The following is a 16,059-nucleotide window of genomic DNA, read 5'->3' as shown; positions in this document are numbered from 1 at the left end:
ATTGAATTATCTAAGAAAAAGATTTATTCGGAGGATTTTTATTTTGAAGAATATGAGTTTGATAATTTAAATCGGTTTTGGTCGTTCATTGTAAAACTTAGTCAGCCAAACTTTTAAACATTGACATATTTTAATTTTTTTTATAAGTTGGTCTAATTCTAACATCAATTGCTTACAATTTTAATTGGTTCATTTAACTTTTACAATATCTTTACACTTTTTTCCTCCTACAAAATGTTGATTATTTCGATAAATATCAACCCTTAGATGTTTTGATATGAGCTCCACTGAAAAAAAATATGAACATCACATATTTTGATAAATATCTATCGTTAGAAGCTATCTTAACGCATAATTCATCGATACTTGATTTCAATGTCCTTTGACCAAAAAATAAAATACAATAATATTTGTTATAGTTTGAGTTCTTCAGTAACCAAACGGAAAACAGATTGAAACCTACAACCACTCGTCTTTCTTTTCCACTATATATGCTTACTTTCTCTTCGAATATATGCTTATCTCTCTTCTTTATTGCTCTCCTTTCCACCTTTGTTATAGGACAATTTGCACTCTGCTTTTTCATATGAATTTCACATCATCATAAATGTCTATATCACTAGGCTCATAGCAAGAAGCACATCCAGTTACCATGAATCCATGGAACCTTCAACTACCCTACTGATGCATTATGAATAAATCAGGAAGACGTGGGGAAGGGACGAGTTCGATCTCCAATAGCTAACAAGTCTACCTCAAGCAAAGCGGAAAAAATTAGCATTTTAAAGTGAAGTGAAATTAAGTGAAAGCATGACAACTTGTAGCTCAAGCGAGGAAGAAAAAAGGAATTTGATGCCGAAATGAAATTAATAGAACCTAATAACTTCTTGCTTAACTTTCAAATCCATGATAACTACCATTACTGTGAACACTGGACATCAACAAATGATTTGAGCAGCCGTGGATACAGGACTGAACCAAAATAGCAATCCTCCAAACGGTTAAAGTGCAGAAATTTATGGAAAGAAAGAAGACGCTCCATGTAAACAGACCAGCTGATCCTTTCATAATTAGTTCTCTGAAATAGAAAGCACACTATGCATAAAACTACATCAAATAAACAGCCCGAGTTGTGAAACTATGGTGTTAATCAGCTAAATATACAATGTAATACATACACACAGAAAAGATTCTATAACACCAAAACAGGGTATTACACACTAGAATGATGATAATACTTTTATGCTTTAATATGTTAAATAAGTTAATTTACAGGTGAGCTGCTATATTTTTCTCTTCCCAAGCCTCGCAATGTCCACATCCATAAGCCTAGCTGAGGAACGTGTTGGCAGGGGAGTAGATAAACCAAGTGATTCAGGAATGTCAAGACCGACACTCTGGGAAGGGCCCACAATATATCGTTTGATATTTGACTCATTCAATTGAGGAGCTTGTAGTTTTACTTTGCTAATCTACCAAGGGTACGAATGAATATGAGGTGAGTTCCAATATCACTAAATGCAATTTTCCATAACTGATAACAATTAATCATAATGATAGATAGCCACAAGACCACATTGACTTTACCAGTTCGTTATGATGAATGGATAAGCGTGCACTGGCAAGCCTTTGCTGCAAATCTTCTACTTTTCTCCTTTGATACTCCAGATTTTCCGTTTCACTTTGTTTCTCCCCTGACTGCTGGTACAAAGCTGCATATATTGACATCCACACCAAAAACAATGGCAACTCCAAACTCAGTCAAATCGCAAAGAAAATGCAGACATTGGGAGCCTTGTAGCCTCATTGTTCTAGCAACAGATCTTTCAAGTAACCAGTACAAATAAAGGTAAAAATCCATGGTTTTAAAAGAGCTAGACTCTACTATTTACTTCTCCTAATTCATAAGTTCAATACTATTATGAAGATGCAATACACTATCTGCATTACCAGCTTTGCACTCATTTAACTGCAAATATGGACCGCGTCAGTGATAATGGAGTATATAATCAGAATTTTCTACCATTAAACGGACATGCACATCAAACAAGAAATCAATCAATTTATCTGTCAAAATTTTAGATACGCCATGAAGTCATAATTTAGTAAGGACCAACAGCAAAAAGGTGAAGATATCTCTGAAAAAAACAGTCTTGATGATCGAAAGTCCAAGACCCCAACTCTTGTATATACCTGTTAAATTTGACAGAACCCAATTTTGAGTTGGAATGTCATTGAGCTTCTTTGCCAATGTCAGGGCAGACCTTAAGATCTCTTTAGCTTGTACAGTGTCATGCAGGGAAAGTGCCAAATTTCCAAGCAGAGTCAAATATTGTGAAACAAGTTGAAGATTTCCCATAAAAGTATGAGTCATCTGCAAACCGGAGGCCAGCCGGAGTCTGCATTAAAATTATAGACTACATAAGAAAATAAATGAGAGATTAGAGGGATCTCAATTTGCGTATTAATTTTGATGGGGCCTCTTCCCAATGTGTCAGCTAATAAAGAAATCGAGTATAAGATCTGCTAGGGGACATCTTTGCTCAAGAATTTTTTTTTCCTTTTCAATAAACAAAATCTTAGACTTGTATATAAGCAACTTCCATGGTCACCTGCAGATATAGAAACTTTATGAAATATAAAAAGAGCAAAGAACAAATAATTTAATATGAATAACTAATACACATTTCCATTACGTACTTTCTATGGGAGCCGTTTTTTTACCAAGGCCTGTTGAAAATACCGGACATAAAAAAAATAGATTTCGTGCAATCCCGTTACATTAGAATCATTTTCTGGCCTCATGCTCATAAGTCTCACCTCACACACATACCATTTATCACAGACTGCACACAAATCAATTTCAAGTTACATTGGCCAGGCTTCCCGACAATTTTTAATTCTCTCCATTCGAACAACTGCCATAATTTCAAATGAGAAAGAAATCATGGGTTACTCAGATCAAGAGAAATAACTTCCAACTATCACTTCTCTGCCTTCCCATTTTTGCATTTCCAACGATTGTTGTCGTACAAACAAATCCTTACTCCTTTGGTCAAGGTAGCATCAAATCCTTTTCTATCCGAATCAAAATTTCAATAGATTTTTTGCAGTTGTAGTTCTCAAGGTCACAACCGACCAAATGGGGTTAAGGAAAACTAATCTAATCCCTTTTCCAACTGACAATGCAAAAACACAGTTTCTCACGTTGGACAAATTTCACTAGGAAATACCAGCCCAATGTCTCAATGAAAATTTTTTGGTAAGCATCTTATTGATAGCATTCCAATACATCGGTATAAATACTGGGAAGATATGAAAAAGAAAACTGTAAAATTAAGTGCCAACTCTAAAATGAGCCCAAAGGAGATGCCATATAACCAAATTCTTAAACATTGGATTATATGCCCCGTAGCATGAGAGCAGTAAGTACATCAGTAAAGCTCACAGTCACCCAAAATATATATTTCCTGTCCAAATAAGAAAATTGAATGCAATATAAATTGACTTGTGCCTACCTTGCATCTAAACAATTTAATACATGGAGGTGAAATGCATATTTACAATCTAATAAATAAAGCAAATTTTTTAACATCTTTGATCGGTAAAATGATGCAATACAGCCGAAATAGAAAACAAAAATTAGCATATACTAATTAATACAAATTGACAAAATAAAATAAGCATTGAGTCATTTAATGACTACCTGGCTTCTTGTACATTCTGTTGCCTCATCAGCAGAAATCCATAAGCATAAAGGGTACTGGTTTTTTCTCGCATCCCAACAAAAGAATCAATCACTCCCATAACGGGTCCAATCAAATCAACAGCCTGTGTGTAAATTAGATTGAATAATAATATCTTAACAAGGCCATACGAACACTAAAACTCTAGAACTTGAAGGAGAAGGTGCCACCTTTGCAGAAGATTCAGCATCACCAAGGCAGATAAATGAGACTGCAGCATAGATGTTGCACATCGCTTGCATTGATTTACTCCGTGTCAGCTACATGCCAAGCAGTGGTTCACAAAAGTAAAAATTCATTAATTAGTGCAAGCCGCAGTCTCACACACCAATCTCCACAAAACTCCCAAGTACACCAACCAACCTATTACATATCTAACCCATTATCATACTGGTCCCTACGTACTAAAAATGAAACAATGGTCCAAAATGGTAGATTGAAAGTCCTTGATTTTTAGATTCAGGGGAAATCAGAAATCCTGTATGTTTTTCTAATTGATGTTTCAAAAGAAGAGTGCTAAGTAGCATATGAAATATACAAAAGAAGACCGCTTGTCAGAAAATATATGTGTTGTATTAAAGAATGAATTTATACAGCATTATTAGTTGTATGCCTTAGATGATGGATAATTTTAAGTCCATCATATTTTAAATATCCATGATGAACAATTGTCCATAATTGTAGATTGAAAGACTTTGATTTTGAGATTCAGGGGAAATTTCTAGCTGATGTTTCAAAAGAAAACTTCCAAGTAGCACACAAAATACAAAAAGGAAGAATGCTTGTCAGAGAATACTTGTGTTGTATTAAAACGTAAATTTATCTGGCATTGTTAGTTGTATAGTTTACATGGTGGATATTTTGTAAGTCCATTATATTTTAATTATCTGGTGTAACTTTTCTCTATATAGGAGATAACCTAATGCTATTATTATTCAATATGTACTCATTTCTTTTTCGACATGGTACCAGAGTAGAAAACTTAGATTTAGACTTGTCCCTATCCTTTCTTCCCGACATTTTTAAAAAAATGGTACTGTTCACATGAATACTACAATCTGTCACTGTTCATGACTTGAAATGTTGAAGTAATTTTAGTTATTTTTCTTTGTTGTTTCAATTGGCTTTTTGGTCCCTAATATACATAATTGGCTTTTTGGTTCCTAATGTTTGATTAAGACAAGATTTTCAAGGCGGCTTTTCTACTTAAATAGTTAGATGACAAGGCTCCTATCTGCTGCCTCACTTTGGTATTGTCATCACTTCCCTATTACAATGGCATCATTCCTTGGTATTCCATCACTGCTAACACTAAAGTAAATTTTTATTTTGAATGTTTAGTTGAGTCCTGATTGAGACATGTCAATCAGGAAAACATCATCGTGTTTCTGATCTTGGTCGAGTTGATAAACCAAGTTTGTACATCTCAATAAAATGGTATGGCTGAGAAAAAGCATCGGCATCTTCTAGATGTAGTTCGGACCTTTATGATTCACCTGGGGTTTAATAACTTAATACCTTTTTGTCTATGCTGTTTTGTGTGAATGTCAGCACGATAAATAGAATATCATCTCTATATGGATTATGGAGGTTAATACCTCTTTGCCAATGATGTTTTGTGTGGATATCACTTGATAAATCGAATATCATCTTTTCTTCGGGGACTTGATCGGCGAGTTTTTCCAGTAAATCCCAGTCATTGGGTATGAATGATCTCGATGAGTTGATATCAAGTGTGTATTTGTTGGATATTCTCATTCCAAAAATGACCATTGCTATTTCTTTTCTGATGCATTATTTTTTGTAATCTTCTCCTATTTTCATTCCACTAGGATAGATGAATCAGGTCTCTTTGTTCCACGTCCTCAACCTATAGATCCTTCCTCCAATGATTGTCTACCTATATCTCGATGCCCACACCATTGTAAGTGTATTTCCAAAAGAATGAAAACACAGGGTCTCTCGTGATCAACACGAAGTCCGTAAAATCTGATCCTAACCATCACCAGCCTGTTTCTGATTTAGATGTGCCTATTGCCATTCATAAAGGCCTTCATCGAATTTTGTTTCTAATGAGCATCTTTATGCAAATCTCAGTCTATTCTCCTTTCCTTGTCTATATTTGTCCACAATATCACTAGAAGTCGTCAAAAAGTATCTTAAACAATACTTTCTATCTCTTGGGATAGAGATAGCCTGTAGAAAATCACTAGCTGATACATCTCAAAGGAAATATACACTCGACCTTTTACAAGAAACTGAGTTACTTGTGCACAAACTTGAGAGCACTTTATTGATTTTGACTATGATTTCTGGGCTAAAGATTGAGAGACATTTGAGGACACATTACAGTATCATTGACTTAATGGAAAAATTGTATATCTGTCCATTTAGCATTTACCGAAGTTGTAAGTCAATATATGCAGAAGCCTAAGGTTGAACAATGAAGACCTACCTTAAGAATACTTGCTTTTATTAAAAAAAAAAAAACTCTTAGAACAGGATTTATTGTATGGGAACAACGGGCATTTTGATGTTAAAACCTGTTAGACACAACTTACGCTGGTAATAAAGTTGATTAAAAAAATCTACATCTACTCAATTCTTATATTGGTAAAAATTTGGTGATTTGGAGTGGTAAAATCAAACTGTGTTCAAGACTTCATGGTTTGGCGCAAAAGCGTAGAACTCGGCGCATGCAGCATATAAATTAGTGTGATTGAAGACTTATTGACTGAAATGGATCTATAATGTTCAACTCCTATGCCCATACAAATTACAATGTGGCAGCTACCATTATTTCTATAATCATGTACTTCATGAGAGGAACCAACATATACAGGTTGATTGTCCTTTTGTTCACTGATGTAATGACAAAATAACAAGCACTCCCTTACAGATTATCTATATCTTCACAAAGGATTTAGGAGCAGGATTGTTCTCATTTTTCATTCCAAGTGAGGTATGACAAATCTATATGCTCCAACTTAAAAGGGAGATCAGAGAATATTTTTGTTGTGTCACAACATAATTTTTTATTTATTTTTAATTAACAATTTTTTTTCTTGTATTGTTAGTTGTGGGTTTTAGATACTAGATATTTGCAAGTCCATTGATATTCTACATGTATGGTATGCGGAGATAATCTGACACTCGTATCATTTGATGAACTAATTTTTTTCTCGACACAGCTAAAGGTAAAGATTACTGAATAGAAATACTCAACAGGACTTATTAATGTAATTCTGCTAAGTGAGCAAGCAGATACAGAATATTGACTTTACTTTGGAAGCTTCAAGAAAATGAAAACTGGCTTCGCTGTAACAGCCAACTGAATGAGCATAGTGCCCCCTTAGTGTCTCAATTGTACTCTCACAATCCTGCAAGATTGTTGGGAAGCGTACAAACCAATTTTGCATCTGTACCAAAGCCTGGAAAGTGGTGAAATTAGTGTCATTATCACATCACATCCAAAAAAGTAAATGGAAAGAGGAAATAAAAAAATAAATAAAAAGGTTCGAGTATCAAGAGAGGAGAGAAAGCACCAACAGGTCAATCAGTTTGCATAATGCAGATTTTGACACACACAAGTAAAGAATTGCTCATGAGTAGTGAGCTTAGTATAATAGTCAAATGACTACACCATGTTACATTCATTTGTAGAAGTGGATTGCCCCACACCTCTTGTTTTCCCTGTCCTCCCTCTTACATTCCAACCAAATAAGAAAAAATATTGGAGTTCCCCTCTTCAAAAGTGTCCCCTGTTCTAACCCATATACAATGCGGTATCATCAGTACGATGGCCATAAGGGTTGCAAACATAAATATTGCGTTTAGGCTTTCCTATGCGGATTGTTGCATAGCATCCTTCTAGTCTAGGAGTAAAAATTTGACATTGAGCAAGAATTATTTTCAGCCAAAAGCAATTGAACAAAAAGCAGAGTTTAAAAGGCACACAGTTTGAAATATAACATTAGCAATGCACAACACTCGAACAAGAAATAGCTAAATGATATCCATTTCAAGTGTATAAAAAAGGTGAAGACGCCTTGCAAGTATAATATATAGCAAAGATGAAGGTAATAACGAACCTCTTGAGCTTCAACAAATTCACTTCGTGTAAGATCAATTGCTACTTTGTTTTCAAGGAGCTGCATAAGCAACATCAAGTAGACACCAGCAATCCAAATTGCTGAATGTTGCAATTCCACTTCTGACATCCAGCAATTTTGAAAAGATGCGTGAGACTTCCAAGATATATTTGCTAATCACCATATAACAGATAATGTTCATAAACTAATCACCATTAGAAGAGATGAGAATTCTCTGTTCATTTGGAGCCTAGTGCTCTTGACTGAATCTAAAAACCATGCCTCTAAAACATACTTCATTCTATTATTTCAGATGTATAATGCAAACACAAACCTCACCTTTGACACCATCGGTAATGCCCAGTTGAACCAGTTCCTCTGAAAGTAAGACAAATGGGTCGTTAAAAATGAGTGTCCGATGCGATTCTGTTATGCTTTAGTCTTGGAAAAGAGTTTTCTTAATGCGGTACAAAGAATGATACTAAAACTGCGTTTTACTTTCCAAAACCAACCTTGGATAATTTGCATTCCAGATTGAATCCTCTTTCCACACTCCTTAAATAGTCCTTTTGGGCGGCTAAAGACCACAGCCATAAGATCTACCAATGCATAGACCACACTTTTTGGTAGCCACTCACCATCAATCGGAGGCAAGGCCAACTCAAGCTTATCAGCCCATGCTCTCTTCGCATTTCCAAAGTACGCAGGTTCCAAAGTTGTTTTCCCAAATGAACTCATTCCACTATAACTGCCAATCTGTTCTTCAAGCTTAGCTTTTTTTTTAGCAAGAGCAGATCTGTCTCTGTGATCCAAATTAGAATGGAGGCTATTATTTAATGAATCAAGCTCGATGGTTAGTTCTTGGACATGCTGCATTCTCTGTAAATCAGACTTCATAACGGCGTCCAATTTATCAATGCGTTGAGCAGCATTCTTGTAGTCACATATCCGGAGGAGGTAAAACAAGTGCAGAAGCTCATGATAGAACAGTAAGCCAAGGCACTGACTTTGCTGTCTCATTTGAACATGTGGAACAGAACATACAAAAAAGAAAAAAAATTCTCAATTTCAGCAGGTAGTGTAGCGCAAGATCTTCTAAGAAGGAAAATATAATATTTATAATTAGTTTATTTTCTAATCTATATAGACTTGCAAATAAAGTTAATGGACACATATGTAGCATAAAATCTCTATCAAGTCATATAATTAGACTGTATTGCCATTAGATGTTATGCTTCATTCTTTGTCTATAGTCAATCAGTCAATCCATTCAAGGGGATGAAGATATACCTAGATGTCTGGAGAAAATATGAAAAAAATTGTTTCAATTAGCCAAACACACACACAAACACACAAAGTACATGGAATAGATTAAGCTATAAATAAATTAAAAGTTAAACACATGAACATGTGTATACATATTAGGCCCATGAACTAGACATTATAGACACATAACCATATATATATAGACTAAGCCCAAGGACTGGATTTCTTAAAAGCCATATCCACTAAATACACTAAGCCAAGGGGCTAGGTTTATCCCGTCTAGCACCAAAAGTAGCTCTGCCCCTACATAGGTGTGAGGGATGATAAACAAAAGAACTCTAGCTAGCCTGTCGTCTAGGCGCAACCAGACGCTCGCCTTTTATAACAATGAGTATGTGTCTTTTGTATCTTTATACTTTTGTTTTCCCAAAAAACATGATAGTTAGGGATTTTGTCAAATACCACTTTGGAAAAGGGAGTATTATCTGCAATCAACCCAAATAGGAAACAGGGCATTAAATTACAGATTAAGAAAGTATAATTTCAGAAAAGTATGCCGCAGACCTAAAGTCTTTCTTGGCCGAAGAATAGCCTAAAAAGTCAAGACTGATGGTGAATACTTGTGTTGTGTTCAACGTGGACTGTTGTAAAAACAGTGAATACCCCAACAAATTAGAAGATTCAACAACCAATACAACAGAAAACTAGGACAGGACAGTTTTCCAAGAAATCAAATATATCAATCACATGATTCAGAAACAGTTTTTAAGTCAAAATGGTATACGCCGGTTAGAAACAGTGGTGAGTCAGAGAAGGAAGTTAAAACAAAAATAAAAATGTTGTGGACTTTCTTACCTTATCTGGCTCTATGGATTCCCATACCACATTGCATCTAGCAATAGATTCTGCTACCAGACTTGTGTTGTCCCACTGCATCACATGCACGTGCAATAACGAAGTAGAAAAGAACATCTGATCCACAAACAGCAAAAAACAGAATTAGATGCATATCTGCACAGTCAAAAAACTGATCATATATAAAGCATAAGAACTCTATTGGACAAAAATTAGATAATGAAATGACCATTGCCTAAATTAACTCAAAATACATTAACACTTAGAGATGAATGGTACATGAATAGTCTAATAGGCTTGCCAAAACAATCAAGTAAATAAAAACCACCACAATTGTATCGAGATCACTTGACAGAACGAGTGATTTAAACTTCCATAAAACAGTTCTTTGTTAATCCAAACTGCAATGCTTTTACCATCAATATATTTATCGATTAAGCTCAATTTTGAATATGAAGAACCTGCAATTCCGGATAACACATCTCTGTTGCAGAAGCAAGTCCCTGTTGCAGAGCTGAAATCGACCCATTATAGTCCCCTTCAATTACCAAGGCATTTGCAAGCTGAGAAATGAAGTTGCAAGACCATAATCTTCCGACAAACCTTCAATGAGCAATCCATCGCAGGTTTAGAGCACAAAATTATGGTATAGCATAAGATTTGGCATACCTTTCAGTTAAAATCATACTTGCAATAGCATAAGAAGATATCATACTCAAAGTTTTAATCCTTCTTCACACAAGCAGCACTCTAACAGCGTTATGGATAAATATTCTTAGAAGAAATCCAATATCAGATAAAACAGAAACATCACAGAATGATTCCCAAAGGATGATTTTTAGCCTTCAGATATTCATGAAAGCAATAGCGTTACTGTTATATCTAGAACAACCGCATTGTCAACTAAAGAGCTCAAGAACCGAGAGCAGAATAGACTAAAAAATATGATGACAACATCTACTGAATACTACCTAAATGATTCTTCATTCATTTCCAGAAAATATAAAGACTTCAGTGGTGGTGTTGCTGGTACTATTATTATTATAAGTGAGAATGAGACACAACTGCTTTCTGAAACTCCAGGCAAGGCAAATATAACAAAACATTAAACCACTGAAGCTAAATGTTCAGCAATTTGGGTGATTTTAAGGGAAACATAAAGACTTAAAAATAGCAGCCTTGTGACCTTGTCATTCACAATAAAAAGAGGCAATGTTCAACTGCTTTCCATGGACAAAGAAACAACAAAAAAAACATAGTACTACAGTGGGTTATTGTGAATTAACCGAGACACATTTTTACTTGGCCAGGATGTGCATTTCCAAGATCAACATGTTCAGTAGGCTGTCAATGCTATTGTTTAAGATTATTTCTCTATAGTTTGAATTCAATAAGAGGGTCCCCCACCTGCTCTTGGAAGAAACCTAGAGGTACCTATTATAGGACCAACAAGCAGAAACTGAAAACAGAAAAAGAGTGCCATAATTCCATATATAGTGCATACCCATCTCCAGAACTTGCAGAAAGTTCTAAACCCTTCTTCAGCATCTGTTTTTGTGAAGGAATCGCTCCCACAAGATGGTAGCACTGACTCAACAAACTATATGTTCTGCACTTGAGCTCAAAGCAAGAAGGAATAGAGTTCAGGAGAAGTTGCTGCGCCAGTTAACAGTCCATCAGAAAATGAAAGAACACTTTTGCCAAGCAATTGAATTTTATATACAAGAACCTTAGACCTGAGATATCATGTTTTCTTTAGCACAAATTCAAAAATAATGTGACATGGTGTGATGAAGGAAACAAATCTACAAAAGTTGGTGCTGGGAGCTTTAAATCTCTAGAAAGAATACACCCCTGTACACATGCAGGGTTTTATAACAACAGTGTGGATGCAAACGGTGCACAGAGAAAAACAGGTAATGTTGCATAATGGCAAAGCAACTATGTCTGATCCCAGTTATTTTCTAAATTTCTATGTCTTGGACGTGGCACAGTGTGAGCCTAATGTATTACTTCAAATGCTTAAACAAATTTTGCATCCATTGGAGAGTCATGTTGCCCTTTTTTCTACTTGGTTTGGCAAAGTGAAAACAGACATGTGTACATTAGCCACGAACACCCACCAGAAGCCACTAGTTTTAAGTCTTAAGATTGCATGTATAAAAATAACGATAATACTGTTTACATATTACTAGAAGTATATCCCCATTTATTCAGTGTTGCTCTCAACAAAAACAATCAAATCATAATCTCTCGACCCCATGATCGAAGAACATAGTAAATGAAAGTTAAAGTGGTAAAACTAAAGACTGAATAAAAAAAACAAAAGAACAAAAAAGCACAGGCAACAGAAAATGAAAGGTATACCGAGCGTTCAAGATGAGCTTTGGCGTGGTTGACATTATGAGAGTGCTTGAGAAGTAGAGCAGCGATTCGAAGGCGGGTCTTGATTTCGATAATTGGGAGAAAAGAAACGGGGCTCTGACAAATGGCCTCGAGGCATTTCACCGCCTTCCCTATCTCCTTCCTCTGCTCGTGCTGCTCCGCCAGACTCCAAAGCCCTTCCGCCACCGCTTCCATTGCCGGCAATTATGCAGCTGCTTTTACAGTAGCTGTAGAGGTAGTAGAGATGTAAATGGGGGGATTTCTGGCCATTGGAAACTGTGAAATTTGAAGATTTTCAGTGTCAAAGCATGTTTGAGTGAATTTCAGGAGAAATTTAGGCTAATACCTATCAACAACATCATATTTAAAAAACTAACACCCATTTTTGAAAATGTCTATTCTACACTACTTTTTTTAATATTTTCAAATCCTTTTTTTTCTTTTAAACCTAAACTAATGTTTTCTTTTTTCTTATATGCAAGTCTCTTTTACTTGTGAGCGTTGTTATCCAAATTCCACTATCTCTCGATTTACCATCAACTTTCCTTTCTTTGATTCTCCCGACTCCGTGTTGGATTTGGTAATTGTATGTATCCATACCTCGGTGACGCGTTGATCATTCATCCAAATTGTCTGATCATCGATTGACGAAAGTTTGTGTTTCCGAATGTTTCTTTTTTACTAAAAGCTGAATTTACCATGCGATTATATCACCGGTGTTTTTCTTCTTTTTTTCAATAAAAAGTTTAGATGTTTTTATATGTAACAATTTCTTAATTATTGGTCCTGATTTATGTGGGGGAAAAAAATCTGATTAACTAGTTTTTTTTCTCTTTGTAATTTTTTGATCATTGATGTTTTTTTAGTACGATCGTAGTATACAAAGTCGTTTGCTTTTGTTGTGAATACGTGAAGCTTTGTTTTTCGGAGTTTTGTTATATTCTGTTTAATTGTTGGTTCCTGTTTTTTCACATGAGCGCGACCGAATGGCGACTGAGTTATATTGTAAAAAATAGTGAGCAAGTTCATGTTTTATATGGTACTTAATATATTAAAATATATTTTTATTGATAAGATATTATAAAATGAAAAATATTGTGAAATAAGCTAAAAAGCGATTGAAGGCGACCGAATGACGATTGAGTGATATAGTAAAAACAAAGTGAGCAAATTCGTGTTTTATATCATAGTGTGAAATTATGGTACGTTTTCATGGATAAGAAATTATGGTACGTTTTCATGGATAAGAAATTATGAGATTAAACATAGTGTGAAATAAGGCAAAAATGACTGAGGTCGACCGAATGGCGACTGAGTCATATAGTAAAAATAGTGAGCAAGTTCATGTTTTATATTCTAATTAATATATTAAGATATATTTTTATGGATAAGAGATTATAAAATGAAAAATAATGTGAAATAAGCTAAAAACGATTGAGGGCGACCGAATGACGATTGAGTGATATGGTAAAAACAAAGCGAGCAAATTCGTGTTTTATATCCTATTTACTATATTATGGTACATTTTCATGGATAATAAATTACGAAATTAAACATAGTGTGAAATAAGGCAAAAAAGACTGAGGGCGACCGAATGGCGACTGGGAGAGACCGAATGGCGACTGAGTTATATAGTAAAAAAATTGTGAGCAAGTTCATGTTTTACATGCTACTTAATATATTATGATATAGTTTTATGGATAAGAGATTATAAAATGAAAAATAGTGTGAAATAAGCTAAAAACAATATTTTATAGTACATCAAGTGGTTCTATTAGATCACTCATATATCACTTAGTCGCTCTCAGTCGCTCTTTGTATTATGATATTATTTTTATATTTTACACTATCACTCCATTATACTATACTAAAATAGAGTAAATAGACCCCAAACGTGAAGTTGCTCGTATTTTCTATTATAAGAATCATATATCACTCAGTTGCTATTTGAATTATTTTACGACACTTTTATATTTTATACTCACACGATTATAATATACTATAATATAGTAAATAGTCAACAAAACATTAATTTGATCACCTTTTATACATTGAATAGTACAAAATATCTTCGATTCATTCATACTAAATCATTAATGTTCAATTACATTTTTTTTAAAATAAAAAAAAAATTCCAACCTTCCACTTCCAAAAAACAATATTTTCTAGTACATCAAGTGGTTCTATTAGATTACTCATATATCACTCAGTCGCTCATTGTATTATGACATTATTTTTATATTTTACACTATCACTCCATTATATTATACTAAAATAGAGTAAATAGACCCAAACGTGAAGTTGCTCATGTTTTCTATTATAAGAATTATATATCTCAGTCACTTTCAGTTGCTCTTTGAATTATTTTACGCTACTTTTATATTATATATTCACAAGATTATAATATACTATAATATAGTAAATAGTCCACAAAACATTAATTTGATCACCTTTTATAGATTGAATAGTACAAAATATTTTCGATTCATTCATACAAAATCATTAATGTTCAATTACATTCTATGGTCAAATTACTACCATCAATGGAAATAGCTGTCCATTATTTAGATTCGGATAACCATGTATAAGTTCATTGTTCATCACTCTTCCACTCTCTATTAGAATTAATCAAAATCTGGATGATCGTCATTCCTATACAAAATAAGCAATAAAGATGTCATAAAAATTAAATGATTTAACATATAATCGGATGATATAACATATCAAAGTGGGCGACTGAAAACAGAATTGAGCGACTGAACCCATAATGTTTGGGAGACCGAATAATCGAGAATGAAATATATGAAAAATTATATTTACAATATATACATTGTAATAAAAACCAGTAAATCGATAAAAAAAATTGAGGTGACATTAGAACCTACACCTGATTTAAAATATCTGACAATGTTGAGAGAAATTGAAACTTTTTTTAGGAAACAAATTACTACAATATTCTCTTGCTTAATGTAGAGGAAAAAAATTGAAGAGAAGACCAATGAGTGAAGGATGAAGAAAAGAAGAATCGTTGCGAGAAGGATAAGAAGAATGGAGGGAACAAAAATCAATTTCCTTTCTCCCCTTTTTGTTTCTACTCTTCTTTTGTTTTTTAATTAATTATTTATTTTTTTAAGTGGATGTTATTTATCAAATTTTGAATTCTAAAAGGCTAATATTTAAAATTAAAATTTACTTAGGGTTAGATTTTAAATTGCCCCGAATTTCCGTCAGTAGTCAGAGATACCCCGGGTCACAATTAACGGTGACCCTGCCCGGGACCGTAACCGGTCAACATGTCGGTAAATCGTTGACCCGATTCGACGGGTCAGAATCGGAAACTGGTCGGTTACGGTTCATGTTGTAGCAGCTAAAATTTAAACTTTTTTGGATGAAAGATTCAACATGAATTTATTGACAACATTCTTCAGCATCTTAACCGGTAAGCTGCATGCTTATTTGGTAATAATAATTTATGCTAAATANAAGTTTCATAAGTCAATCCAGACTTTGTCGATTCAGAAAACAGTTTCAAAATTCAGAATGCAATTCAGATTTTTTATAATCTTAACATTTTTTGGCATCATCATGATGCACATAGTCCAAAATTTCTTGATACTAGTTACAAGGGCGTTCTGTAAATGATCAAGCCTTGCGTCCATATCATTCTTAACTTGAGTGATTTATACTGAAAGTTCTGCGTTCATATGAGTGGCTTG

General features: G+C 34.3%; 1 protein-coding gene across 2 annotated transcripts; it reads right to left on the bottom strand.

Annotated features, from left to right (window-relative positions):
* Positions 1-1,130: 1,130 nt before the first annotated feature.
* LOC140979446 (sister chromatid cohesion protein SCC4) lies at positions 1,131-12,662 on the bottom strand. Of its 2 annotated transcripts, none has more exons than XM_073444846.1 (13): positions 12,326-12,662; positions 11,463-11,614; positions 10,420-10,561; positions 9,959-10,075; positions 8,350-8,848; positions 8,177-8,215; positions 7,838-7,959; positions 7,031-7,177; positions 3,917-4,006; positions 3,707-3,831; positions 2,194-2,399; positions 1,588-1,712; positions 1,131-1,472 (listed from the first exon to the last, which is right to left on the bottom strand). In XM_073444846.1, exons 1-13 carry the CDS (start codon positions 12,536-12,538, stop codon positions 1,284-1,286), a joined length of 2,166 nt encoding a protein of 721 aa, XP_073300947.1. In that variant the 5' UTR covers positions 12,539-12,662; the 3' UTR covers positions 1,131-1,283. The 2 variants fall into 2 exon arrangements, with proteins under 2 accessions (XP_073300947.1, XP_073300948.1); XM_073444847.1 differs by having other exon boundaries at positions 7,838-7,956.
* Positions 12,663-16,059: the final 3,397 nt, after the last annotated feature.

The sequence above is a fragment of the Primulina huaijiensis genome, chromosome 6 (genome assembly GCF_012295235.1).
Source record: "Primulina huaijiensis isolate GDHJ02 chromosome 6, ASM1229523v2, whole genome shotgun sequence".
NCBI lineage: Eukaryota > Viridiplantae > Streptophyta > Magnoliopsida > Lamiales > Gesneriaceae > Primulina > Primulina huaijiensis.
This window is presented reverse-complemented; position numbering and strand designations above follow the sequence as displayed.

Bases quoted from the DNA above. Each gene is read 5' to 3' on its own strand.
- LOC140979446 (XM_073444846.1), bottom strand. From the start codon at position 12,538: ATGGAAGCGGTGGCGGAAGGGCTTTGGAGTCTGGCGGAGCAGCACGAG. The intron at 8,849-9,958 runs GTAAGAAAGTCC...CAAATGAGACAG, and splicing joins AATCCATAGAGCCAGATAAG to CAAAGTCAGTGCCTTGGCTT. The intron at 2,400-3,706 runs GTAGTCATTAAA...ATTTTAATGCAG, and splicing joins CAGAATGTACAAGAAGCCAG to ACTCCGGCTGGCCTCCGGTT.